Source organism: Phaenicophaeus curvirostris, chromosome 4 (assembly GCF_032191515.1).
Source record: "Phaenicophaeus curvirostris isolate KB17595 chromosome 4, BPBGC_Pcur_1.0, whole genome shotgun sequence".
In the NCBI taxonomy this organism is placed as follows: domain Eukaryota; kingdom Metazoa; phylum Chordata; class Aves; order Cuculiformes; family Cuculidae; genus Phaenicophaeus; species Phaenicophaeus curvirostris.
The window spans coordinates 53,109,103-53,134,922 of record NC_091395.1 but is presented as its reverse complement, the minus strand read 5'-3'; the positions used below and the strand labels follow the sequence as shown (position 1 = coordinate 53,134,922).

At 39.9% G+C, this 25,820-nt stretch overlaps 1 protein-coding gene across 1 annotated transcript in view; it reads left to right on the top strand.

Annotated features, from left to right (window-relative positions):
• The window catches only part of LIMCH1 (LIM and calponin homology domains 1), a 185,054-nt gene that overhangs the window by 114,936 nt on the left and 44,298 nt on the right, over positions 1–25,820 (top strand). Inside the window, exons 6-16 of the mRNA XM_069856127.1 lie at positions 1,323–1,433; positions 6,013–6,208; positions 10,473–10,722; positions 11,352–11,624; positions 16,879–17,169; positions 18,419–18,673; positions 19,933–20,277; positions 20,975–21,298; positions 21,866–22,099; positions 23,038–23,286; positions 24,100–24,135. Of these exons, the coding sequence (XP_069712228.1) occupies positions 1,425–1,433; positions 6,013–6,208; positions 10,473–10,722; positions 11,352–11,624; positions 16,879–17,169; positions 18,419–18,673; positions 19,933–20,277; positions 20,975–21,298; positions 21,866–22,099; positions 23,038–23,286; positions 24,100–24,135 (2,462 nt within the window). The 5' untranslated portion in view covers positions 1,323–1,424. The remainder of the gene's footprint in view (positions 1–1,322; positions 1,434–6,012; positions 6,209–10,472; positions 10,723–11,351; positions 11,625–16,878; positions 17,170–18,418; positions 18,674–19,932; positions 20,278–20,974; positions 21,299–21,865; positions 22,100–23,037; positions 23,287–24,099; positions 24,136–25,820) is intronic.

Sequence of the window (25,820 nt, the reverse complement as noted above, 5' to 3'; positions counted from 1 at the left end):
GGAAGAAGAGTCTGTCAGAGATTTCTGTCCTCAGTAGCCCCTTTAGATTTCTCCTAGTCCTATTTTCTTTAGCTCATTACATAGTATGAATTATATGGCTGTATCCTATCGAAACTTAATATACTGTATTTCAGTTTATTTAACTTTTTGAGATAGTTAATGGCAACTACTATTTATTGGTTGCACATCTTTTCCACATCAACGTATTTCCTCTTTGTTCTGCGGTTAACTACTTTGCAATGTCATGGAATACACAGAAATAAAAAGAAATAAATGAGGGAAACTCCTGAGTTCTGAGGTGATGGTTTGGCATACTTAACCACTGCAAATCACTAAACTGAATTGCCTTTGATGATCAGTTTCCAATACAAACTGCTGCTGCACAGGCAGCATTAAAGACATTGCTTTAAGTGGAGACGTATGTGGCTGCAAAGATGGACTATTTGCTTTCCCTGTGTGATATAAATATCAGTGGGTTTGGAGATGTTGGAGTTGACCATCCTTAGCGTCTTAATTTCTCCTGTCCTAAAACAAGTGCAGCACCAGCAGTGTCAGATCAGATTTCTTTGCTACTTAAAGGAGTGAGAGGGCATATAAACATTTGCAAGAGCAATTCTAGACTTTTTTTCTGCGCTAGCTCTGAAATTACTTTCGTGTTATGGAGAGACATCAAGCCAGAGGTTGCATGAAACCATTAACTCTTTCCACTTTAGACTGGTAGAAACAATCAGATACTCATGGCTTTTGATTAATCTTGGGCTATACATTTCTTCAGCTAGCAGAAGCCTGGGAGTAAATGTTATCTGGTTAATTACATTAAGTTGATTAAAAGTGGAGCTACCTTTTCTGTCCTTGAAATAGGCAGGCACACATTTCAGATGTTTTATTTATTCTATTAGTCTTAACAGTTTTAATTAATGACCTCTAGTATTAGTACACTTTAGAGATTTTTTCCTATTGTATTTACAAATGTGTATTTATAAGCGTGTATTCTAGACAGTTTCAAATACCTTGCCTAGTTTTTCTTCTCAGACTTATTTTTGCAGTCTATTTTCCAGGCAGGTATGGCAGATTCACTTTTTTATAAAACTACCCAGATGATATTGTGTTAAGTTGCATATTCTGTAGGACTGTTTAAATTTTCATGGTTGCTTGATGTATTTATATTTAACCTCTGACAGATACTTCCCTTTCAGTTCTGGTTTGTAAAAAAAAAAATGTGCTGCTCTGCAGTTTAAAATAAATGAGAGATGCTGAAGGGAAGAAAGTTTAGCTAAGCAACTGTGTAGATGGCTTTTATTAATTCTTATTAACTTCTACAGGTATTAGTCACCATTTATTGGCTAGGGAAAGCGGTAAACAACTGCACATCGTATAGTGGATCAACCCTGAACCTGAAGGAGTTTGAAGGTTTGCTGGCACAAATGAGAAAGGTATCTTTTTGTTATGTTTTGGAAATGGAAATTTCATTTAAAATATTGCCCCCATAAATAACCTGTTTGTTGCTAATTATGAGAGAAGTAAGGGGCTGGAGTACAAATTACTCAGAAAATCGCTGCCTCCTTCAAAAATGTTACTGAATCTATCAAGCCACGAACACAGCTTTCTTTGGCAGCCAGCTTTGTGGTGGTATCAGTGATACAGCATATGATGTCAAACAGGGCTTTAAAATTTTCACATGGCTCTGTCATCTTCACTTCCATAGGTTTTGGGTTGAATTCTTTTCATTTATGGCACAGAATTTCAGCTAGAAGAGCTGAGACTCAAAAGTATGGTTGACAGGATTCACAGAAGCAGAGATTTTTCTGGTTTTCTTCTTTAAAATATTTGGTCTCATGGGCAGGTGTTGGGTGTTTTTTTTTTAATTGCAACATGAAGCATCAAACCAAAGTATCTAAATAAAGATGAATGGTAGAAGGAGAACATTATGTTCCACCAAGAGCATAGTTATGATGAATCCGAGTTTGCCAAGCTCTGCATTCTGGCTGAAATAATATTTTTTGGTTTATGATGAGCTGAGCTCTGTTGCAAAGGAAAAGTTGCAGTTGCTTTAGGGTGGTTTGGGGACTTTTGCTTGAGCACTCCAGCATGCCCTGAACCTTGACATGAGATAGTTATCAACACTATTACTGAACTTACCCAAGCATGCATTTACTGGGGATGGAAGGAGCAAGGAGCAGGCATGGAAGAAAATGACAGCAGCCAGTGCTAGCATTGCAATTGTTGAACATACTACTCGTGAAAGGCTATGAAGATTCATTCTCCAGCCCACAAAGAGCTTTCTGTCTGCTACTCCCTTCCCATCTCATGTAACATCTGAGTCACTACAGGCAGTAGTGTATGGAAGACTCTTTGCTCTTCACTCTCCTTGAGCTCTGCGCTACTGGATCTGCATCAGCTGCAGCTCCTTCTTCTGAGATCACAAAGGGACAGCACTGGATTGCCACTGGAGAGGAAGAAATACTTGGCTGACTGATAGCAAAATAAACCTCTACAGAGAAGCAGGACATTCTCTTTTTTTTTTTCTCCAGCCAAAGAGACAGTGTAGGAACTGCTATCAGTCAATTTCTTTAGTGTCACCAAAGAGCCTTGGACTTGTAAAATCCCTGTATGTGAGTCCAGTTCCTGTGAACAAACATTTAGAAATGGAGAGGAAAAAGAATGTCCTGCTTCTCTGTAGAGGTTTATTTTGGTCTTCATTTTAAATTACCTGCACTAATCGCTTAGGAATTTGCCACTCACAAGTGATATGACTGAGACTAAGCAATACAGAAGTTAAGTTAATACTTGGTTGTTTCAAAGCAGAAGCATCAGGGAAGGAGCACTCCCTATTTCAGAGAGTCTGAAAAGTGAAACAAAGATGGACAAGGAGCTTACACAGAGAAATAGCTAAAGTGCAGGTTATTATAATGTTCGTGCCGCATAGTATCATGGGGCTGTTTTAATGTCTTGCAGCACGAGGCTTCTCTCTTTCCAGTCATGTTTATCCATCAAACTAATCATCAGAGCGTTTTGGAGGTCCAATCTTGAGCCCTTTTGGTGGCTGAAGTAGGCTGGGGCCAAAAGGCAGCGTTCTCTGGGGAGCTAATGATAGTGGAGCACCTGGCTGGGCAGCACAGGTCACTGCAGGTTGAGGACAAAAGCAAGAGGCTGCAAATAGATTCATTGCAGATGTTGGAGCTGGGAGTAGAGCAGGGATCTCATAAAAGCTGAAAGCTAAGTATTCCTTTATTGTAAAAACAGAGCACTTTGCAGTCCTGAAAAGCCTTGTTTAGGTGGTACTGTTACAAGAGCCACTGGCGACTTATTTTAAGGTCACCCTCTTACTCCTGTAACTGAATTCAAAGAGGATTTGGTTGTAAAGTAGAGCATGTTAATCATGCTGTGCAACACTCTGATGTTCTTTATAGCTGAACGTGAGTGATGAAAATACACTTTATCACATTCTTTACTGGCATTTATTTTCACTGAATTTAATAATTAAATTGACCATAAATTCAGTCTGGTTTAGTTTTTCTGTTACAAATTCTCTCTGCCCTCTTTTTTTTTAATAAGCAAATCAAAAGGCAGCTTGGATGTAAGTTGTCTCAGACTCATCTTTTTCTGTGTCTCATACTGAAAGGGCTATTCATTTCTAATTTTATTCATGCTACTCTGGTTTTAATTTCATTAACTCTTTGGATACACATTCTTCTTTACTTTTAAACTGGAAATTCCCAGTGACAAAACATCCCTGGCTTTTTGATTATATTTAGGGGGTGGAACTTCAAGAAGAAAAGTGTCGTATATTTGGCAGCCACACTTTTACTAACCCTCAGTGACATACTGTGGTTTTAATTAGATAGTATGAAAGACTAATATGCTGTTGTGTGTCACGTTACGCTGTTATCAGTCTTGCAGATAACCACTTTCTTTTTCCCATTGATAACATTTGGGAGATGACGTTTGTTCAGGGCAGGACAAGTATCCGTCTGTGAGACAGCGTTGGGCTGGGAGAGTAGCTTTGCCAAGGGAAAGGCTGTAAAGAACATGTTTACAGAAGTCTAGGATCTCATCCTGGTGCCTGCTTCCTAGTTCCTGGTGAGCAGCATGCAAAATTAATATCAACAGGCCTTTGAAAGTAGGGTCTGCGGAACTCATTAGTTCACAATTGGACTGTTTTCAAAGTCTGGGAGATAGTAAATACAAGATGGGGCTTTTTGCCTGAGTTTAAGTCCCTGTAGCTGCTGAGCAGTTCTATGCCATTCAAATACAGTAATTGCAGTGTGCCTGAAGATTGAGAATAGCTGGTTTCTATGAAGGGATGAGGGGATTTAGGGAATTTGGATTTTTAAAAAACATTTTTGGATCATGTCATAAACAGGATTTTGATAGGATTTTTAGATTTATTCTTGGATGTGTATGCAGATTTTGGGTAGACAGGTCTTTGTTGTCTAGTGTTTCTATGGGTATTTTAGTTCACTAAGCTGGACCAAAGAAGGAAATTACAAAGGATCCAATTACAACTTTGTTACATTCATTTTATTTGGTTTTAGAAAATACTTTCACTTCAGTTTGCAGTGAGTTTACTTACTGACATTACCACAGTTTAACTTGGCCTTAGGGGACCTTTGCCGCTGCCCTTAATGTGGTATTTTGGCAGTGCAATAGTGAGTGGCACTAATTAAGCCTTCTTCCTGAAAAGTCTGCAGGACAGTGGGTTTGATCTCTCTGTCTCGCTTCAAGCCTCCCTCTTTTCAAGCACAGAAACTTTGATGTGTTCCTGCAGGGCTTTCCTCCCTCCAACACTTCTCCAACAAATCTGCTTTCTTGTGGAGGTGTCCTGTCATAGCGTACTGTGAGGTTCTTGATTGATCTTCTCATTGGCGATACTAGTAATGGGTAAAACCTTAGCAGTCAAGGACAGTGAGAGCTGTGCTCAGCATAGCCACTGTACTCCAGATAGAGGAAAGCCGGGGGTGCTTCTTAATTAGGAATTAATATTCACATGCTTTGGGGGCGGGGCGGAGGAAAAGACAAAAAACCCCACATTCTGAACTCTTTGTCAGTTTGATAATGGCACCCATATCTCCGGCTTTACTTACTGTTGGGAGAGGAAAAAAACACATTTATCTTTGCATAAAAGTAGTTATTCTTGGGTTTTTTTCTCAATTTGTGCTGTTGTAATTAATGTTAAGATGGTCTCTAAAACAGGGGATTTGTTATAATGCGAGGATGGGGATGGCTTCTATTGACCTTTTCCTCTGCTGGAGTTTCAGTGTTTTAGTATGTGCTGCTTGCACTGGAAAGAATTTATAATCACAGGGCTGTCAAAGACAACCATTGTTCTCCCTGCTCTGAACATGTGGGTCAGCTACAAGTGCTTTCATATCCCCCAGAGCCAGGAGCTGGCAAAGAGTAAAGAGCACAACTGAATTCTTCTGAGGCATCAGGAAAAGCATTTTGCATATTTTTCATTGCTGATTGCTTCAGAAAGACATCCCTCTTTCATAACAGGAGTTTCTCTTCAAGGTAGAGGGAGGCTGGGGCACACTGCTTCATTATTTTGCCGAGCTGAAGCAGCAACAACAAATGCTTCTGGTGTCCTGGCCAGATACAATAGCTGGGCAAGGGGAGGGGGAGATCTTTTGGAAAGCAGCAGACTTAAACCTGATGCAGGCACAGTGTTAAAATTGTAGTGCCTTTGCCTGTGCTGTGGACTGTGGATGTCAAGTCAAGTTTCAGATTACTTGCAGTTTTGATCAATTTATTAACTTGCCTATTGCAACTTTTCCATGGTTCATCGTCCTGATTTAATGAGCGGAGTTTCCTCTTAATCAGCATAAAATTGGGGTTTATTGCAAGCTTGCATTTCTGTTTTGAAGGGAGAAGGGGCAGAAAACAAGGACATCTTTTTTTGAGGGAGGAGATTCGTAGTATTTGGGAAAATGTCTTCTTGTCTGCTGTGTAATGGATCTCAAGGTTGTATCAGTGGCTTCTTAATGAAGAGGTACCTGCTGTAATTCCATGTAGGAAACGGAGGATATTGAGAGTCCAAAGCGCAGCATTCGTGACAGTGGCTATATAGACTGCTGGGACTCTGAACGCAGCGATTCCCTCTCCCCACCTCGCCACGGCAGAGATGATTCCTTTGACAGTCTGGACTCCTTTGGCTCCCGCTCGCAGCAGACACCGTCTCCAGATGTAGTGCTCAGAGGGAGCAGCGATGGTAAGTACTGGTCACAGTGTGGCACATGCGTAACATTACAATATTTAAGTAAGATTTCTGGAGCAGATGTGCCATTTGAAAGCTGGACAGGGCATCTGAATCCTTCTAATGTGGTGGGAGAACTTTGAAGGCTGATTTGTGCTCCCTGGGGTTTAGATTACGTTGCCAACAACTAACTTGAAGTCTGTCTCAGTTAGGATAGCGTAGTGTTGGAAAACGAGTTACGTCAGTGTAGTGTAACTTTATGTTGGGAAGAGAACTTTTCTGGGTTATGGTATAAGAGAATGTTGTGTGGATTCATTTTAACTTGTAAACTAGGCTGGAGCAAGAAATAAAAGCACAAGGAACAAAGGAAGTATTTAAGTGAATAAAATTCTGCATAAGTAAACCCCAGGCAGATAAATGACATAGAAGTATCTTGGAAATGACTGATATTTGACACAGTTTTGAAGGTTGATGTACAGGAAAATTGGGTAACTTAATAGCTCCCAGCATCAGAACTGTTGCCATCTTTTACACCTTTGAGTGACTGTATGAAGTGTTAGACTTACAGAAGGGGTGCTGCTCCTCTGCCTTTCTTGTCTGATTGCCAGAGGCTTGTAAACACAGTGTGCTAGATGCAGAAGGATTTGCTAGGGGTAGGTATGCAGTGTGCACTCGAGTCACCTGTGGTGACCAAGATTTTGATTCAGAACAAAAGGATGCATGACTGAGGCTCCCTCTGCATTGTTACGTTCCCAATGAATGGATGAATTAGTCAAAAGTCATCAGATGAAGTTATGTTCTGCACACGAGTCGCTTCTCCTTAGCAATGTTACGTATTTAATAAAAAAGGGAAGGGCAGAAAAACATTTTGGTAGAAACCAGATGTTCATATGCTTTTGATAGTGTGAAAGAAACTGGTGTTAATCATAACTGGACACATGAGAGATTTCCAGAGGTGATTGGTAACTCCTTCAATCTGAAAAGCTGTCAAGGAGAGCTGGTATCACAGCTGAATTATGAAAGAGCTATGGGGAAAGCAAGGCTAAGATCTGCTCTGCTCTTTTGAGTGGCCTATGGTATTGGGGCTGTTGCTGGCTGACGATCCAGAACCAGCTGGTGGGGCTGATTTCCTGAAACAGCCTCCTGCCCCCTCACAAACTGAACCGAGCTTGGTCTCCAAGTTACAGAACATTTCTCAGCCTTCCCAAATGAGACAAAAGCGTGGTGTTGGCAAATAGGAACACCTCACGCATCTTAATCAAGAAGCGTCACTCCATCAAGAAGTGTCCCTGCCTACTTGAAGTTGCTGGGTAGCCAGTTACGTATGTTCTGTAGCTGCTTCCTGTCAACTTCTGCTGTATTAGCAGATTTTAGTGAGGTTTTGTGGTTGGTTTGTCATGGCTAAGACATGCTACTTTGTCACATTCTTGAGTCCCTAACAAACACAAAATAAGATGCAAGCATACAAAGCTTGCTCTTAAAAAATCAGTCTTTAACCATATCCAGACCCAAGCTGCCTGCAGATGCTGTGTGCACACGTATGTCTTGTCCAGCTGGCCCTTTCTAATATGTCCCATTGTCCCAGCTTGCTGATTCTGTAACTTCACAGCCGTCTCTTCCAAGAGCTGCAGGTGAGGTGCAGCCTGGCTGACTGCTTCTCTGTTTAACCTCTTCCTGTGGCCCCAATAGGCCAGTGTTTCACTCAGCTGCGCATAATTTTTGATAGAAATAATGTACTTGCAAAGCTGGGTGGAGGAAAAGGTTCTGCTTGTGTTACTTCAGATGGAGTTCTGTGAACCAAATAATATGACAACAAAATAAAGCTATGATTCCTTCCACCTCAAAAAAAAAAAAATTGTGAATGGAGATGATTTAAGTGATCCTGAGGTGATGATTAGTTTAGGTGGAAGCAATAAGTAATACCATCTTCACAAATGCCATCTGTGATCAGACTCAGTTCATTAATTGCTCTGGTGCCTTAGGTGGGTCCTGTCCCTTGGCAAAAAGCAAACAAAACAAGGGGTAAAGCAGAACAGTTTGTTTAAAATGCAGTAGAACAGAAGACTGACCTGCCCATAGGTCACAAATTTACTCAGGAATTAGGAAAATCTTCTGCTTGGCCAGCAGTTATGTGTATAACTGCTTGTTATGGGTTGTGGAAACTGGCTGCTGCTTCTGCTTAGAAATGCAGAAGAACAAAGTTAAGGTTATAAATGTAGAGCACGGCTGCATCTTCCATTCAGTGTTTTGGCTTCAAGTGCCTTTTTTTTTTTGAGCTGAAAATAATTTCACAAGTAAAATATGAATAATTAAAGAAACTGTCTTTGAAGTATTCAACTTGGGAACGCTGGTAGGCACATCAGTAATGAGGGAGAGAAATCTCTTAATTCCTCTGCTGCTTTGGTTATCTGCTCCGGCGTTTCTGTCTGCTGGTTCAAGACTGGTTTTCATGTGATACAAAAATGAACATCAGAACACAGTCAAGAGCAAACAGAATAGCAAATAACAGTAAGGGATCTTTTAATTTTCTTTCAGCCTCTCTTGGCCCTGCTCAGACTAATGATATTACAGTTCTTCAAACCTCAGCTGTCCCCAGATTCCCATGATTCTGTGGTCGTGTCTCCATTTTCTGTTTAGACATAGACATAGGTTACTAATCATAGTGCTAGTTATCATATGCTTGTAACCAAAATTGTCCAAGCAAAAAGATTACTGGCAAAAAGTGCGTTGTGATTTTTGTGTAACTAGCTCATTTCTGTTATGTCTTGTCTGTTCTTACTGTTCCTTGTCACTCTTCTTCATCTCTTTCCAAGCAAACATTGAATAATGCTGCAAAAGCTCTTTGCAAATAACATTCCTAGCATATTTTGACCTCTTTTTCTCCCCCCACTTTGAATTATACACAAGCTACTTGTGATTTTTATGACTTCATTGTTTGCAGTTTTTCATTAGGTAGCTCAGTGAATTAGCTAGTAATTTACCAGCATGGTGAATTAGCAAGAGGACACAACCTGGGTGGCTTCCCCTCACCCCAAAGAGAGGGACAGCTATTGCCTATGCAACTGTTGCAAAGGGGCCAAGGGCCAGAGAGATCCAGTGCTCCAAACCTGTGAAGAGATTTGAGTGCTGGTTGGAGAAATGGCTGAATATGCTCCATTTCACTCTTCAGACCAGGGCCTCTGGTGATGTTACACTGCTGGGAGAGAACTATTTACGTATCTTCTTTGTGAATTAATTTAAAAGGCTCATGGTGGTGCGGGGAATCTAGTGAATGTCTGTGAAGTGGCTTCTGAAATGTCTATGGTGGCAATTCTACTACAAATGCTCTTCAAGGTATTTGTTCTACCATTTGGAAGTTTTGTTTTCAAGTTGGAAAAGTCTTGACTAAGTTTCTGTGAATATGTTGGGGTTTTTTTTAATGAATTGTAGATATCAATAAGCTTCGTTCATTTGAGCAAAATAAGTAGTCACTCAGGTCTGCCTCCTATCTTGTTTTCTGTAACTCTTGATTTTTCTCTCCCACCTTATTTTTTTTTCCCAACAAGTACTCTTCAGTCTTTGCTGTACCGATCTAACCTCTAAATCCTGAAATCCCTTCCTTCCCTCTTTGCCCTTTTCCAGCTGAGGATCACATCTGTCTGTTTTGTAGTATGCTAGATTGGTGAGACTGGAGAGAGACCATCTGAGTCTTCTGGTTTGTAGCAGCTGATGCTTATTCTTAGATTTTGATCAAAGCTGAAGCTGTGTGCATTCAAAGTGCCATTAATATGTGTCTGCAGAAACATCACAGTTTTCTGCCGTTTTGTAAATATGCAGTGTGCAGCCCTTTTTTTGTTTGAGCTTGTGCTATACATTTGTAACTTTAGGATGGGGAGTGTGTATCAGGTCAAACATATCCATATGTACAACTAGGAGTCATTTGAGCGTAAGTCAGGTGAGCTTCTGTAGCTGTCCTGTGTGATTGACAAGTCTGTAATCTATCCCTGAGTGTGACAGGTGGCTGAAGATGAGCTTTTCAGAGGTAGAAAGTAAGAATTGATGGAAAAAGCTGTTTACTGTCTGTGTAGATATTAAGGCTGCTACCCTCAGTGACTGATTTTAAAATATAAATACAGGTAAAAATTACTTCGATTTTTTGGTGCTCACAAGCTAATGTAATTTTTTTGGTTGGTGTATTCTCCAATTTGTAACTAAAAAAAAAACTTTAAAAAAGAAAACACTGCCAAAATCTGGATGGAAGTGAAAAGAAGATGGATTTTTTTTTCTCCTTCCTCACTAGGGAGAGGAAGTGACTCAGAAACTGATCTGCCACACAGAAAGATGCCAGATGTGAAAAAAGATGATATGTTGGCGAGGCGGACCTCACACGGTGAACCTAAGTCAGCTGTGCCTTTTAACCAGTACCTCCCAAACAAGAGTAATCAGACTTTCTATGTGCCCGCTCCACTTCGGAAAAAGAAAGCTGAGCGAGAAGATTACCGTAAGAGCTGGAGCACAGCAACTTCACCGCTAGGAGACAGACCTTTCAGGTAAGACCATCCTATCCAACTTCTCCCTTCTTCCTTGGTTATGCTTTAACACTTGCCTAATTTTTGTTCTTTTCATAATCTGTATGAAGTGCCTTTTGCTGTAGTAAATCTCTGGCCGAGATGGTACTGATAAATTGTAGCAATTGGTGAAAATGGTAGAAGAGCGATGGGTGGAAAATCATTGTCTTGATGTCTTTATTTACTGTACAATGCAATATATAGCTTGTGTTTGACAAGGTGTTGGTTAATATAAGTACCTCGGATGTTGACTCAAACCTAAGACTGGACAAAAATGTTCTGGATGATCTTTTTCAGTTCTCAAGACAGTTGCTCACTGACAAATGATACTTACAAGTAACATTAGATGAGGTTTTTTTAATCGATTTATTTGTATGTTGTATTCTGTACACCAGTAGTTTATATAGCTGCAATTATGTATATCTGCATGCTGGCTTTGTGAACTGTTTTACTTTTGATTTGGCTGAAGAATCAACTCCTGTTAAAGAGCATAATTATCTTCCCAGATCGTTCATCAGAATATCCTTTGGCATCTTGATATCAACAAAATGTGCTTAATACGTTTCACATACATTTTCACATACATTAAACTACCTTGTATAATTCAATAGCAAACCCCACCCTGAAACCATAGAAGAAGAACAGAATGAAACATCAGGACTGTGTGAAACAGAAAAAGTGGGCTGCATGGCTCCTGACGCAAGCTCCCTTAAGAATCAAGTAGGTTTGAATCAAAATGAAGGAAACTCCGTAGAACAGTCTCCTTCGTGTAGTGTAAAAGAAACATCAGCATCTAAGGGGAAAGATGCAGAAGAGATCAGAAAGTTAAGAAGACTTGAACAAGCTGGCATTAAGGTGATGTCAGCAGCCCAGCGCTATGGAAGGTTAGCCCAACAGTGTGGGAAATTGTGCACGCTTCACATTTGTAGGATTGGCTGAAGTGTGGGTTTCTCCAGTCTGCTGTGATTTCACTTCTAACAAAAATCCAGTCTGCTAAGCACTCACAATTGCTAGTGAAGGTCTTGGTCTGAAAAGGCTTGTGATGTAGCAGCTGTGTTTTGCAGAGTTGTATGATGCTAACTTTATTTGTGTTGAGAAATTGTATCATCTTACAGCGTGATGTAAGCAAACTCCAGAAAAACCCTACCGCACAGGATACTTGTCATGCCTAATGTTTTCTTCCATTTAATAAAAAAATACATATAAATATACATTTAAAATGCTTTGTTTAGGCAAAACTTTTGGAGACTAACTTTCACTTGTTGCCAATGCAACGGTTTAGTTAACTGAATCACGTTTTTCATGTGGTTAGTATTTTTAGTTGTGTTAATAAATGATGCATTTATTTTTAATGACAGGAACTATAAAAGTACAGTGCTTGTTTAACATGTACCAGTTAAAGCATGGAGTCATAGTTGAGCAATCATGATTTGACTGACTTTGGCATGAAATATCAGTAGTTATTCACTTATTACCTGTGTTATTTATTTTTGGATGTTGTTCAATTTGGTTATTTCCTGTTGATTAACTTGAGAGCTGAATGATGACTAGGCTCACTGCCCAAGTCTTTCCATCATCTGACATCAGATCTTCATGAAAAATCTCTTCCTCTTGGGGGTGGCCCACAAAGCAGAGTTTTAACCAACAGGTGAGAGGACTAGGCTCTTATAAATTATCAAAATGATTTGGCTAAAGGGTAAGTGTCCAAATGGCCTCTCATCCGAAACACTTTATTTAGGATTGCGTGGTGAAATCTAGGCAGTGAGTAATTTAGCAGATGGTGATATACAGTCTGGTCCTTGGAACATAGTGGTAAGTACAGCTCTTTTGTGATCCAGCTTGTTTTACAGATACAGGCAGTGAAGTTTTTCTGTGGCCTTATATGGATGTGCCACATATGCAAATAAAACAGTGTCAGTATAAATGCTGTCATATGTCCTCTTCTTACGTTTACTTTACTGTTGCCAAGCAGTAATGAACCAGTGGTTGTGGGGTACTACTTTAATCAAGCCAAATACTGATGAAGAGGAACTGTCTGTCATAAATTAGTCCTTCAGGCTCAGTTAGTGTGCTAGTCGATCAGGAATCCATAAACCAGTAGGATACTGGCATAATCCTGTCCTGAGTCTAAGGCTGTAGTATTCATGGTAGTAATGTAGTAATATGTTGAAAATGTAGTAATAGCTTGTGTTTAGCTATGCACAACAAATAGCGCTGCTTGCATTTGTATTTTGAGGATGCTCACCACATTGAGAGTCTTTTTTCCAACTCTGTGCTTGATCTCCTGGCTTGATCTCCCTGAAAGAAGCACATGTGATCAAATGTGTGGTTCTTGGGCAGGACATTGGGTCTTCTGTTTCTTTGGACAGTTTGCTATAATGACAGGGCTGAAGGAGAAGGAAGGAGAAATAACAAGCTGTTTTCCTTCCTTGCTTTCAGTGGATGCAACTTGTGGAGTTTGGCAGCTGGAAGAGGGAGCTGCTGGGGTCCTGCCCTAGCTGAGGGTCAAAGAGCAGAGCTTTGTGTCCCAAGCTTCACCATGGTGAAGTAGGAGCCTCCTTCTGGGGATGGTAGGAAGTCACAGGAGAAAGGCACTGGGGTCAGAGGTCTGTAAGGAAAATTATTTGTGTGTCTAAGTGGAAGAACAGTAGGTGAGGAGAAGGGAAGAACTCGGTAGTGACACTTTACAGTACAGGGGAGCATTTAATTATATTTCTTAATGTCTCATTGCCATTCCTTGTTCTTTGAACCACTACGTTTTCTCTCTCTTCTTGGCATCAAATTCAAATTTCCATGCACTAATGGTACGGAGCAATTTTCAGTTCCTTTTTTCATGTTTTCTGATTTTTTTTCCTTTCGCCCTTCTTATTCCCTCATCTTTCCATGATGCCAGCCCCTTTTTTTTACACCTGAAGTTGTCAGTTGCTTTCCATTTCCTCCGAGTTGTTTGCAGACTGTTTCCTCTCAACATATTGACCTCTGCAGGACACCCACTGTGACTTTGAGTTCTACAAGGCATCTAATTGTTCCTAAAGCTGAAACTCAATAGGGGACCTTTCTGGGTCCAGCACAGGAAAGATTTGAACTTGTATGCAAATGTATTTCTTGCTTGGAATCTCAGTACATATCTCCATTGCTGTAACATGTTCTAGGAAAGGACTCCATTGAACAGGATACTGTACAAAAATGCATCCTGAATGTCTCTCTATTGATGTGTGATGCTCCTTGCTTGCTTATTGTTTGCATCTGTCTCTTATTTACAATATTGTAACTGAAAAGTAAGGATCAGAGTCCTGGAGGTTCTCTAAGAGAGGAGAATTAAGTGTGTTTTAATAGATGCTGGAGAGGAGGATTTAAGAGAGAAACGTGAGCAAATGGTTTTGGCGTGTTCATTGCAAAAGGGACACGGACCCTTACCTTGACAGTGCATAAGCATGCAAAACACTTTTGTTGTTTCAAAATGCAATATAAGGATCCACAAGCCTGTAGGAGACCCTGCTGCAGGGACTGCAAACACGCACAGTCTGAGACTTTGGCAACACCTGCTGTGCCAGCATAGACCTGGGTGTTTCTGCAACGGCCAGGATTGGATGTGCAAGAGTGATTTGCAGATCTGCAGGGAATTCAGGTTCCTTACAGTCTACAAATCTACGGCCTATGCTATCTGTGTTGTAAACTGATCATAAAAAGTACTTTTGAGACGATCACAAACTAATTGAGGAGACCCCAAAATGTCACGGCTGATGGCTGATTCCATTAAAAACAAAACGTAATTGTATGGAAAATATTCTTAACCTAGAAACTGAAGTCTAGTTACATATTAAAAACTGCCAAAACCACCCTTCTCAGAAATGCTACTTTTGATGCTCTCAAGCTTCAGTAGCATTGGCGGATGTGGAAATGAAAAATTCAGTAGTTTTTACTGAATAATCACTTGGTTATACATAGCTCTTAAAAACTAAAAGTAGAAAACAATATCCCCAACCTAAACAACTGAATAAATACTCACTGATTTTCATTTAAGAAGTAAATCTAAGCAAGATTTATCGTAGTGTTCTGTGATTTTATACATGTTCTGAGAATTATTTCCAAATTTCAGGAAAGGGTAATGAGACCAGTAGTAAAGTCTGATAAAAAAATGAAGTTAATCATAGGTACCTTGGCTTATTTGGGAGAACATGTCCTAGTGTATATACCTCTCAGATAACTGTTTTCCTTTGTGCCTAAAATATTAGGCACAGTGGATCTAATTTAGATCAGTGGGTTTTTTTGCGGAAGTTTTCATATTCTTGTACTGGGAGGAAAAAAGATGTCTTAGGAAGCCATAAATGGAAATTCAGACTCTTTCCCTGATGGTAATCATGTACCTACAGTATTGCAGGATTAAAAAGCAAATTGAAATTGGGCAGATTGTGCTTGTGTATTGACAAACTGTGATTTAGAATTGGGCAACATAATATACCTGTTCAGCAGTGACATTTGAACCTGAGGAGGACCTTGTAGGCCTGTTGACTTTGGTATATACAGGAGTCAACATACTTAACAAACTCCTGACCATATTCTTTTACAGAAGAAAGAGTACTGCAAGACTCTTGTAGAGTATTGTTCTAAGTGGAAGCTAAGAGATTGGACCACCCTTGCTGATGGAGGGCATATGCAAAGCATCGAGCTGCTCAGAGCCATGTGTTCCGGCTGTTTCTGAAGTTCTTGTGAACAGAGATGCTCATGGAAGGGACAGCAATTCATTTTGGACTGCTGTTGGCTAATGTTGTCTTTTGCCTTAGATGAAATCTCGATTCCTCAGAGAGATCTAAGGAAAAGATTGTCTTTGGGTAATTCGAGTGTGCTCTGCACATCGCTAAGGGGGGTCCTGTGCATTGCAGCATAATAAGGTGAAGGTAGGCAGTTTTGTATTGCTCCTCTCTTCCAAAGCCTGAGCCAGGCTGATCTTTCAGGGATGGTTTATGGCCTTTCCATAACTTTCTCCAGCTACCTTGCTGAGCAGCACGTTGAAAGGGCAGCCATAAAATAAGTGGTGTGTATAGTGCACTTGCAGGGCTTTAAAATCTTTTAGAAAAACAGCTAATTATAGCATTACTGTTTCCTTAAATAAAAAGAAACTCCAAGCAACCCCTGAGCTGTTTAGGTTTGCTTTCTTAGTATCACTGTTTAATCCTTTGTGATACTACCTTCTTCCTTTTGTGTAGCCAGGTGTACTATATGATAGAGGAAATGCAAGCTGTTTGCAACCTACAAAAGTAGTGCATGTAACAGTCTAGTAATTGACATCCAACTTTCTAAAATATCAATAAATACAATTTGATTTTCAAATGAGAGAGTCACATAACTCTTGCCATCTGGTTTTTCAGTTTGCTTAAGAGTACTGACCATTACAAATTAATATAAGCTTAATCTTTCTGGATCCCAGCTGTCAAGGGTCTTTATTGTCATAATCTTCAGTAACAACAAAGCTGTGTTGGCATTAGTGTCATTTCTGACCAAGGCAGATGGCAGTAAGTTCCAGTTTGCCAGTATCATGGGTATACTGGGGCTATCGCAGCTACAGTTTGTCTGCACTGGTATAGAGGGTTTGTACTGGGGAAAAGGGAAGGATGGTTGAGGAAAGAATCAAGCATGGATGTGTGTGAGAAGAAAAGCAGTTAAGAATATTAGGGCGAGCGGCCTTAGTGATTACTCAGGTCTTAAAAAAAAAAAAAAAAAAAGAGCCATTAAGAAGAAATAGTGCCAAATATCTGGTATTTCAGAATTCAGCAGTGTTGGCCAGGGATCAGGTATTTGCATCAAATCTCTCTCTGTATGAAGTGTTTGAGAAGTTTAATACTGCCATTTACAGTGCTACATTCACTGCATCCAGTTTGTTAAACTAGTTCTTACTAATTTTTCTAGCTCTAGATAAAATAAATAAATATCTGACACTACTGATTTTCTGTGTGAACTCCTTGTGCATTTGTTACCTGTGTATGGTAAGTTTTGCTTATAACAAGGCTTTGCCCAATCGGACAGCAGCCTGGAGCATACTTGAATAACTGCTTGTTTTATGTCCTGGCAATGAGTGCTGCCACTTCCCTCTCCTTCCCTGGTTCATCAAGAGCTTTCTTTAATTTTGCTCTGTGTCAGTAAAAAGCAAACATGTGAAGATAACAGAAGCATCCCAGACATCATCCTTCGCAAGGACAATCCCTTCATGACGCATTATCAAGGGAAGGATTCTGGTTCGGAAGATGAAGCAGCCAGCAGAGTTCCTGATTTAGAAAAGGATGACTTTGCCACCCGGAGAGCCAGAATGAATCAACCCAAGCCCATAGTTCCGTTTAACTCCTTTTTAATTGGATCCTATACAAGTAAAGATAAAGGTAAACTGGAAGACGTTAAAAAACCGTTACAGATGGAAAAGCAGGAACATGCAAGGTGTGCATTCATGGTCTTTTTCTTTCTATTGTAATGCTTCATTTCATGTGGCTTATTGCTCTGTAGGACTAAAGCTGCCTTGGCTAGAAAAAACTTACAGGGTAAAGTAAATGCAAATGCTTTATCATAAATTGAAGAAAAAAAATTAGATTTCCAACTGTAGTTTTGTGTTAGAGTGTCAGGAGCAAGAGCTTATGTTGGCTCTGAGTGTAGATAACATAAAGACTAGACACTTTTTTTATCTAAGCTCATGAGGCAGTTCATGAACATGAGTAGTATAGAATAAACTTGAAAGATGCATTTTACATCTCAGCTCTTTTGCTGAGCATTTTCAATGCACATTTTTCGTTGCATATGTTTCATCTGATGCCTTTTTAGTACTCTGCATAAAACATAGTCTCAGATTAAGTCTTTAGTTAAGGCACTGAATAGATATGCCTGCTATACTGCACCGAATTGCATTGCACGTAGTCCTAATGTTTCTTTTACAGCATTGTTTTTGGAAATGGAGCATGAGTTACAAGGTTTCAGCCTAGAAAATCTCTTCTTTCTTCAGTTCAGTGATACAGACCTTTAAGAAGTTGAACACAAGTATCTGCTAGGCACAGTTCTTCAGGAAACAAGTATATCTGTTTTATTTTGCAAAGAGAAGTGATCCTAGATAAAACCACTATATACACATTACAGTGGACCTTGACCATAATAACTGACACATTCAGAAAATTTCTCTTAATATCTTTTAGCTCTTTTCAGTAATGCAAAATGTCCCTTTCATCTGCTGGTAATTTGATTATATTAACATTTTCTAATGACTAGTTTGGCAGGGCATCTGAAGAGCACATAACCAAATTTGAATATTCTAATGCTATTGACATGACTAAGATCAAAGAACTTCCGTGGTATGTTTGTAAGCAAAACTTGAATTCACTTTGCTAATAATATGAAAATGAGGTATTTGTAACTATTTAAGAGAAATGCTTAATGCAGTAACAACTTATGATTTTTCTTGCTTGAGCTAGGAATAGAAGTCATGCAATAAAGTGGTCTCAGTAGTGCATGCGTGTGGTAGCGTTGATGAGAGATTTCTTCAAATGATTCATTCCATGTTTACTTCCAAAAATTAATTTAAAACTAATCTTATAAATTCAGTTTTATCTTCTTCTGTTCTAAACCTCTTCTATTGATGCTGATTTATCATTGCTCCCTTGAAATATCTTTTCTTGCTGAACTGGAATGTGCATTAAATTAGAAGACGACGGGTGCACATGGTATCAGCAAGGCAAATAGCAACAGGCAAAGAAAACCCACTTCTGCAAACTGAGAAGACTGAGTCAGAGGAGGAAAAGCAGGTGAAAGGGCCTGATGCTGAGAGAGATGATTTGGCTAAACAGAAATCTCAAAATACCCTTCCTCAGCTACAAGAAGATGTGATTTTTGTGAATGCCTCAATAACAAAAGCAGACATGGAGACCTGGAAAAGATTGAAACTGTCAGGGGAGTCCAGGTATGGTTTCTGCCTGTGGACAGGATTACCATCCTAGGAAGCATGTTTAGTATGTCATGATCCACTGTGTTTGCTTGCGGTTTTTAGCTCGAAGAATGCCTTGATGACAACCAGTCCTTACCTTTTTAAATTTTCAGAAGTCATCGAAAATCTATACAGGGATGCTATCTAACATGAAGTGAAAGTGTGCCTGTCATTTAAAGCACTGTAGTAGTTTTACAGTTGATCCCCTCGCGGACAATCATAATTTATCAGAAAGGACTGTTCTCTTGTCAATCAGTCTGCTTTGAAGCTGCTTTGAATTGAACAGTGCAAAGGTCTGTGTGACACCTCTAACTCAGTAGCACTGTGAGGCTGTTAACCAAGCTGTCATCAGAGCGTGGGACAGTATACCTTGGGAATACTAAGTTGGGATCACCATCTCTATGCCTTAATGTGGTTATACTGCTTTGAGACCTGAGCAAAAATGTCTTCATGGCATTGAACTGCAGTGCTGAGTAAATGAAGCAGCACTGTTTGTCACTGCAGCAGGGGTTTCAGGAGACCTGTTGTATGGTGTAGATGTGTTCTCTAAACTTCTGCAGAGGGAACCAGGATAAAGCAGTTTTTCTAGGCAGTTTCCCTATGGAGATGGGCTGTAATGTATGCAGGTGATTTGTGACTCCAGTAGGAAAGAATAACAACTCGTAACTTTCCTGCTTGGGCATATGCCATTTTCCAGTGGCCAACAAAGTGGTTACAATGTCTGTAATTTTAGCTCTAATACAAACCATAAAAACTCATGTCATTCTCTTATCTCAAAGATATTAGTAGTGTCTCCATTACTTTTGAGGTGATTTATTAAAATAAAGACTCAGTCACCTGGTTTAGGATAAGTGAATTGCTGTGATGGTGCTGTCATGCCACTGGAACTCCCCCATGGCAAGATTGATGTGCATTAGCATGTGCTTGCGCAGTTCCATGTAATGCATTGACCAGGTCTGTGAGCAGGTAAGGGAACTATGACTTTGTTAAGGTGCAGAACTGAGTATGTTCCTTCCCCTAAGAAAGAGATTCCATGGAAGTGGTCCCAGAGTTTACCCGATAAGCCTGCAGTACCTTTGGAATTTATCTGTCATTTGGGCCTCAGTACTCCACAGCTGTTTGTATCCGTGTCCTTCAATTTTGAAATAAAAACCCTTCAGAATCTTAGGAGCATTTAATTTGCTTTATTCTGGAGTCTCATTTGGGGGGTTTCTCTTATTCCTTATTCATACTAGTGAAGAAGATTTCAAATGTCCCAGTGACACACTGCCAGCAGCTGAAATCACAGTGAAAGCAGCAGCCCGCGATGATTTTGCTGTCCGCAAAACCCGAGCAAACAAAAAGGCTGGCAGCACCAAGCAGAAGTTTGTGCATTTTGGGCCAGTAACTGAGATTGATCAACAGAAGTGGGACAAGCTTGTTATTGGCAGAGCTTCATCCAAGAGTGGAACTGAAGAGGAAAGCAAGAAAGATGGTGTTGAGAGTCACTCTGGTGTTGAAAGCTCTGCTTCAACCACTGCTGGCAATCTGGGGTTTGCTGAGCACAGAGATGAAATATCTAAGCCACAGTATGAGTGCAGGTACTTGGTGTGGCTTAGGAAGCGCTGCTAAGTTGGAAATGAGACCTGGTCTTGCCAGATGCTGATCTGCATGGGGGTGGACTGCAGCATAAACCTGAGAGCTGTTTACATGCACGGCCTTGCTCAGAAGTCATCTGATGCCTTCACAGTATCTTAACATGTTTAGGGTCATGCAAAACGGCACTCTGTGAAAGGTCTTCTGAGAGCTTGCCTCAGAATTTCTGATGAGCAATGAAATCACTGGTATCTCAGAGTCTGAGCTGTCATTCAAGCTTTTTCTGCTTCTTGAATTCCAGCAGCTTTGCTCTGCCTGCTTTCAGCACAGTAGGAGTTTGTGCTTCACCTTGCTGGCCTTACTGATGTTCAAAAAACGCTTTCTTCAAACCTGATGGATTTACTTTCTTTTTGAAGATGTAATGCTGAAACCAAGGGGTATTAGTGCTCTGTTTCTGGCATTTATCTGGAGGAGAATTACAGCTCTGGAAAGTTAACAGAGCTTAACATTTATTTGGCTTATCGCTTAGTCTGTGGCTGCAGCAAGAATTTTTAATGAATGCTTTTAGGAAGCAATTCATTCAATTAAGTTTGTGTGTTTATGAAACGCTTACAAAATGAGTTGGAGGGCTCCTCTTCTTACCTTTCATTTGACCTGAGAATGTTTTATCTATCTCACTCTTCCTCTCAATCACATTATTAGTGAGGTAGCCAAGTCAGGAACAGATGACTCTTGCAAGAGAATGTTGTCACCTGTCCCGGCTTTTGGTATCATCTCTGAGAAACAAACCCTGTGTGGTTGGAACGAACAGCAAGAAATCACCGAGGAAGACTGCATCAAGCATTTACCAGACATTGAGAGAGATGATATGTTGGTTAGGAGGCTGGGAACTTTTCAGAGGCATACCACTAGCCCCATCCCCATGCATTGCCCTCCCCTGTCAGTAGCTCCTCATCTGCTGCAGCAGTGGCAAGGGGAGGCAGTAGCTCGGGAGAAGGATTTGAAGACTTCACAGGAAGCAGGAAGGTCAGAGAACAGAAGCAGCTCTCTCTGAGCTTCATGCGTGGTTTGTGTGTGGTGTTAGCTTGGATCAGTCAGCAGTGTTGTTCCATTCTTCACACGGCCTTTAAAGTTGTGTTTCACTTATTCATCATGGCATGCATTCTGTTTTATGGAATTACTTACAAGAATGTATCCTATGAACATTAAAAAGTCTGTTTTCTTTCACAATATTAAAGTACTTCAGTAGTTAATTGATGTTCAGCATGAAAACAGTCTTTCATCTTTTGGGGGGATTTCTTTTGCAATCCATTGTGTCTTGTCCAGACTTTTATACCAGCTTCCAAGTGAATAATTCCTTGCATATGTTTTTATGCAATCCCCAACTTCTAACTTATCGCCTACTTAAGTGTGGCATTCAGTATAACTTTCCACTTGCTCTCACTCCTTGTGCTGTAGCTAAAGATGCTTGGTTGTCCGTCACTCTGCAGCTGTGTTTTGAATAGCAATACCCCACCTTGCCTCAGCAGCCGTTTGCCTTTGCTGTACAAGTGAACATTGTCATGCAGCAGTGTCCCTTGTCTCTCTAAGCAGCACTGTCCCACAAGAAGAAAGCCAAGAACAGCCGGAAACCCCTCAGCAACAGAGCAGTGTAACAGAAAACAAAGTGAAATTTCCAGATCCACAAAGAGATGACATGTTAGCCAGAAGAACTGGAGCTTTTCTAAAACAGCCGGGGCCCAATGTTAAGCAGTTCCTTCCCATGCCATTTTCAAAGCAGCACAATAATCAGGGCACAGCTACAGAGCTTGAGACAAAAATTATGAGGTAAGAAAGTTGCCATTCTCTGGCCCTGTGGGCTGTTTGTCAAGGTCGCTTGATCTGGAGGAGCTGCTGTTGGCCCAGCAGTAGTTTCTTCCATACTTGTTCTCAATTTTGTGCTGATTCTGCTCAAAAGAAGGCAGTGCAGGGTTTCTGGCCGTTTCAGTGGTGCCCTATAAAGACTCAGAGCAGAGCGCTCCCAGATGCAAAATTCTAACCGCATGTGGAAATGGATATGCATTTGCAGACATTTCTGGTTAAATATGAACTAATCGTTACAAATGTTTCCAGCTGGAAATAGAGGTGCTGGGTATGGTAGGTTAGATGCTTGTGTGTGGCTTAGCTCACGGCAGTGACTTCCAAAGAGGAAATCTAGAGATCCCGATCTCTCCTGTTAAGGCTCAGTGTCTTTCTAAGCCCCTTTGTTCAGATGAGTAATGCTATATGGGGAAGTTAGTGGTTTAAGCCTTTGAACAGGGTTATGTGTTGGCTGCTTGAGCCATATACAAGCAAGAGTGGAAGGGTTCTTATTCATCATCCTCTTTGAAGCACATGAGTAGGGAAGGATGTGCATGTACCTGTGCCTGTGCACAAATGAAAAACTAGTGTACAGCTCAGCCAGGAGAAGAAAAACCTCTGTCATCTACTGTAGAATTGAGTGCTGGTTTAGTGTTGAGAAGACCTGAAATTAAAATATGTATTTAATACTTTAATTTTTGGCAGTGTCCAAGACCATTTGTGTTTCTGACTTAGAGGAACAGAAGTACAAGCTCTCTATTAAAATTGTTTTGTGCACCTGCTTCATTTACCTTGTTCACTATCAGCTGTTTGGGTTGGGGGAGCAGGCATGTGTTAACTTACATTTATGTTTTTCATTATGTATATGTGATTTTTCAACTGTTGCTTAATACGTCTCTTTGCACTGCTACCTTTGGCTCACTCAGACCTGAAAAAAGTCCACAAGTCTACATTAATAGCTCTGGAAAACCTGTAATACAACCACTGCAAGAAGAGCAGCACGAGCAGGAAAAGTGCAATCTCCCTTCTGCAGTACAAGATGAGACTATTTGTACTGCCCAAGTGGGTGAAGGTAGCCTTAATGAAGTCCACCTTGGTCAAACTTCTAAGCTCCAGGAGGTTCCTGAGGAAAACAGAACAGAAACATTGTCATCCAAGGATGAGCATCTGCAAACGTGAGCTCTGTATGGTGTGAATCATGCAGCTTGTACACCCCTGTGTGCACACTTCAGAATTCAGATTGTGCGTTGCCTGGTGTGTGTTCAGTCCAGACTAAAATAATGTATGTCAGTAATACACTTCTTAGAAGCAAGCGGAGTAGCTTTGTAACGTATTATCTTACCTACATCTAATAAAAGGAAATGTTTGATAACAGTATATATGTGAATTGCAAAAAAAAGTTTTACGTGACATTCTTTTATGATAGATCCCAGATAAAAATAAGTGATTTGCATGACTTTGAACAAGACTGTCACTTCAGTGGATGACACTGACCTGTGTATTGCCAGTACCTTTTTTCAGCTACACACACACACACACACAGAGGCATTCTGTGGCTCACTTTTTGCCTGGTTTTATCTCTTCTGTGCTTCAATAATGATGATTCTGAACACTGCTGTAGAATGTAACTGTTAAGATTTGTCTGCATTCATTGCATGTGCGGCATTTAATGTAAATGGTAATATAGTCTGTTTTCAATAACTGTTTTCTACGCCTGTTTTAGGTATACTTGAATAGATTCTTATAATGGGGGCATTAGTATGGAGTCAGGGAGGGATGGGTGATATTTTTACGTAGTTGGACCTTCAGAGGATTAGGTAAGTCTTGTTTGCTGAATATATAATCCCTGAGCAGTATGATTCTTTTTTGGTCAGCTTTACTAGTACCGGTTGGATGATAAAGTGACAGTTACCCAGATTGCATGGGTCCAGTTGCAATTACTAATTAATGTTTTTGTCAACACTCTAATTTTATATTTGATCTTGTAGATTCGGCCCCAGAACTGCTGTGTCTGATGACGCAGAGTAAGTTGTCTTGTGTTCACAAGATTCTATTTTAAACAACTTACACTGCATGCTTTCCCACCTTCCTACTAATTTAAAATGCAATTGATGCCTCATTATTATTTTGCAGTGTTCCAGCAAATTTTTTTTTCAGAAAAGCACTGAAAAATGGAATGCAATATGGCTTACATTGCAGCTAAAAATAATTTTTATATAAAAGCTCATAAAACCTGAGTGTAACACTAATGTCCAGCTGATGCCTGAACTACTGTTTCCTTTTCCTTTCTCCTCTCCCCTCCCTTTCTCTTCTGAATTTCCATTGCCTCTAATCACCTACAGGTAAAGAGAGTTGAGTTGAATCTGGTCTGGGTGTTGAGTTAATAATTAGTTATGACCTATACAGGAAGGAAAAAAAAAGTAATTTAAGTAAAATAAAATCAATTTTGAATAATTACCAGGAAAATATATTTTCAGTTGTTCCTTTATTGTCTTTTTAAAACTTTCTCTTCAGTTCCTGCTAGGTTGCGCATACTTTGATAATGTACTAAACATCACTTTTCTAAGCTCTTCACCTCAGTGCTTTTACTTTTTGCAGGAGTAAGATTGTGACATTATTGCACTGAAACATATTTTAATTGTCTGTGGGTGCACGTGAACGCTGGTTCAGAAAAGTATGCAATGTCATTTAGAAAGCTCTATGAAAGTATCAACTGTTCTTAAAAAGTACAGGCTTTTAAAAGCAAAATAATAGTTGGGAACTACCCATATAATAATATTCTTAATATCCTTTTTCTGTTTGCAGAAATCCACATGACCTTCTCTGTCTCCCAAATTAAATAGCAAAATAGAAATAGCATAGAGATTTTTTTATAACAATTATATTCAGAGAGTCATATATAATTTTTCATGCTTTCCTCTAATGGTAAAGGCTAGAATCATGTACTGAATATTTTTTGCAGGATCTATAATACCTTTATGCTGTGCAAAGTCTGTGTCCTTTGACCACAGGATAAATGTGATCATTCTCAAAAAAGCAGAAATCTTTTCAATCATACTAAGAGATGAGATAAAGAGTTCAATGGAGACTTCCCTGTCATTTCAGAACGGCTTCCTATCTGATTGATTTGTTCATTTGTATGTCTGTATTAAATGTAAACATGGGAGAAGGTACATGGAGATGCCTTCAAAGAGGCATTGCAGTGCATTAGGTTGTGTAACGTGAAAAGAGTGAAGATGAATAAGTAATACTGTTTATTCTACATTGATTCTGATTTTGTTTTACAAGGCAAAACAATAAATGTTGAGTCTTCGTTGTCATCCTTTCCAGATGTGCCACATTTTACAGAGCAACTATTTTCCTAAACTGTCTTTAAAGTTCTTATAAACCTAAGTCGAGTTTTTCCTTCTGAAGATGAAGTACTTACGAAGAATCTAATAAAATTTGGCTCTCAAGTAGGAAAAATAAATTGAACTGACATTTAAAATGCTTCCAAAATGTTTGTTGATTCTCCTTTGAAAACTCTGTAACTTAAATTCAGTCTTAGACTGTTTATTCCAGTGGCAAAACTAGAAGCTCCTTTGTTATACTGACAAAGTTCCCTTAACTGGTTATTGAATGCTAGATATTGTCATTAGCCCTGGTCTGTCTCCAGATCCAGAAGAGGTAATGCTTGGTCTGTTGCTGTTGATCAGCCCCGTTTGGGTAT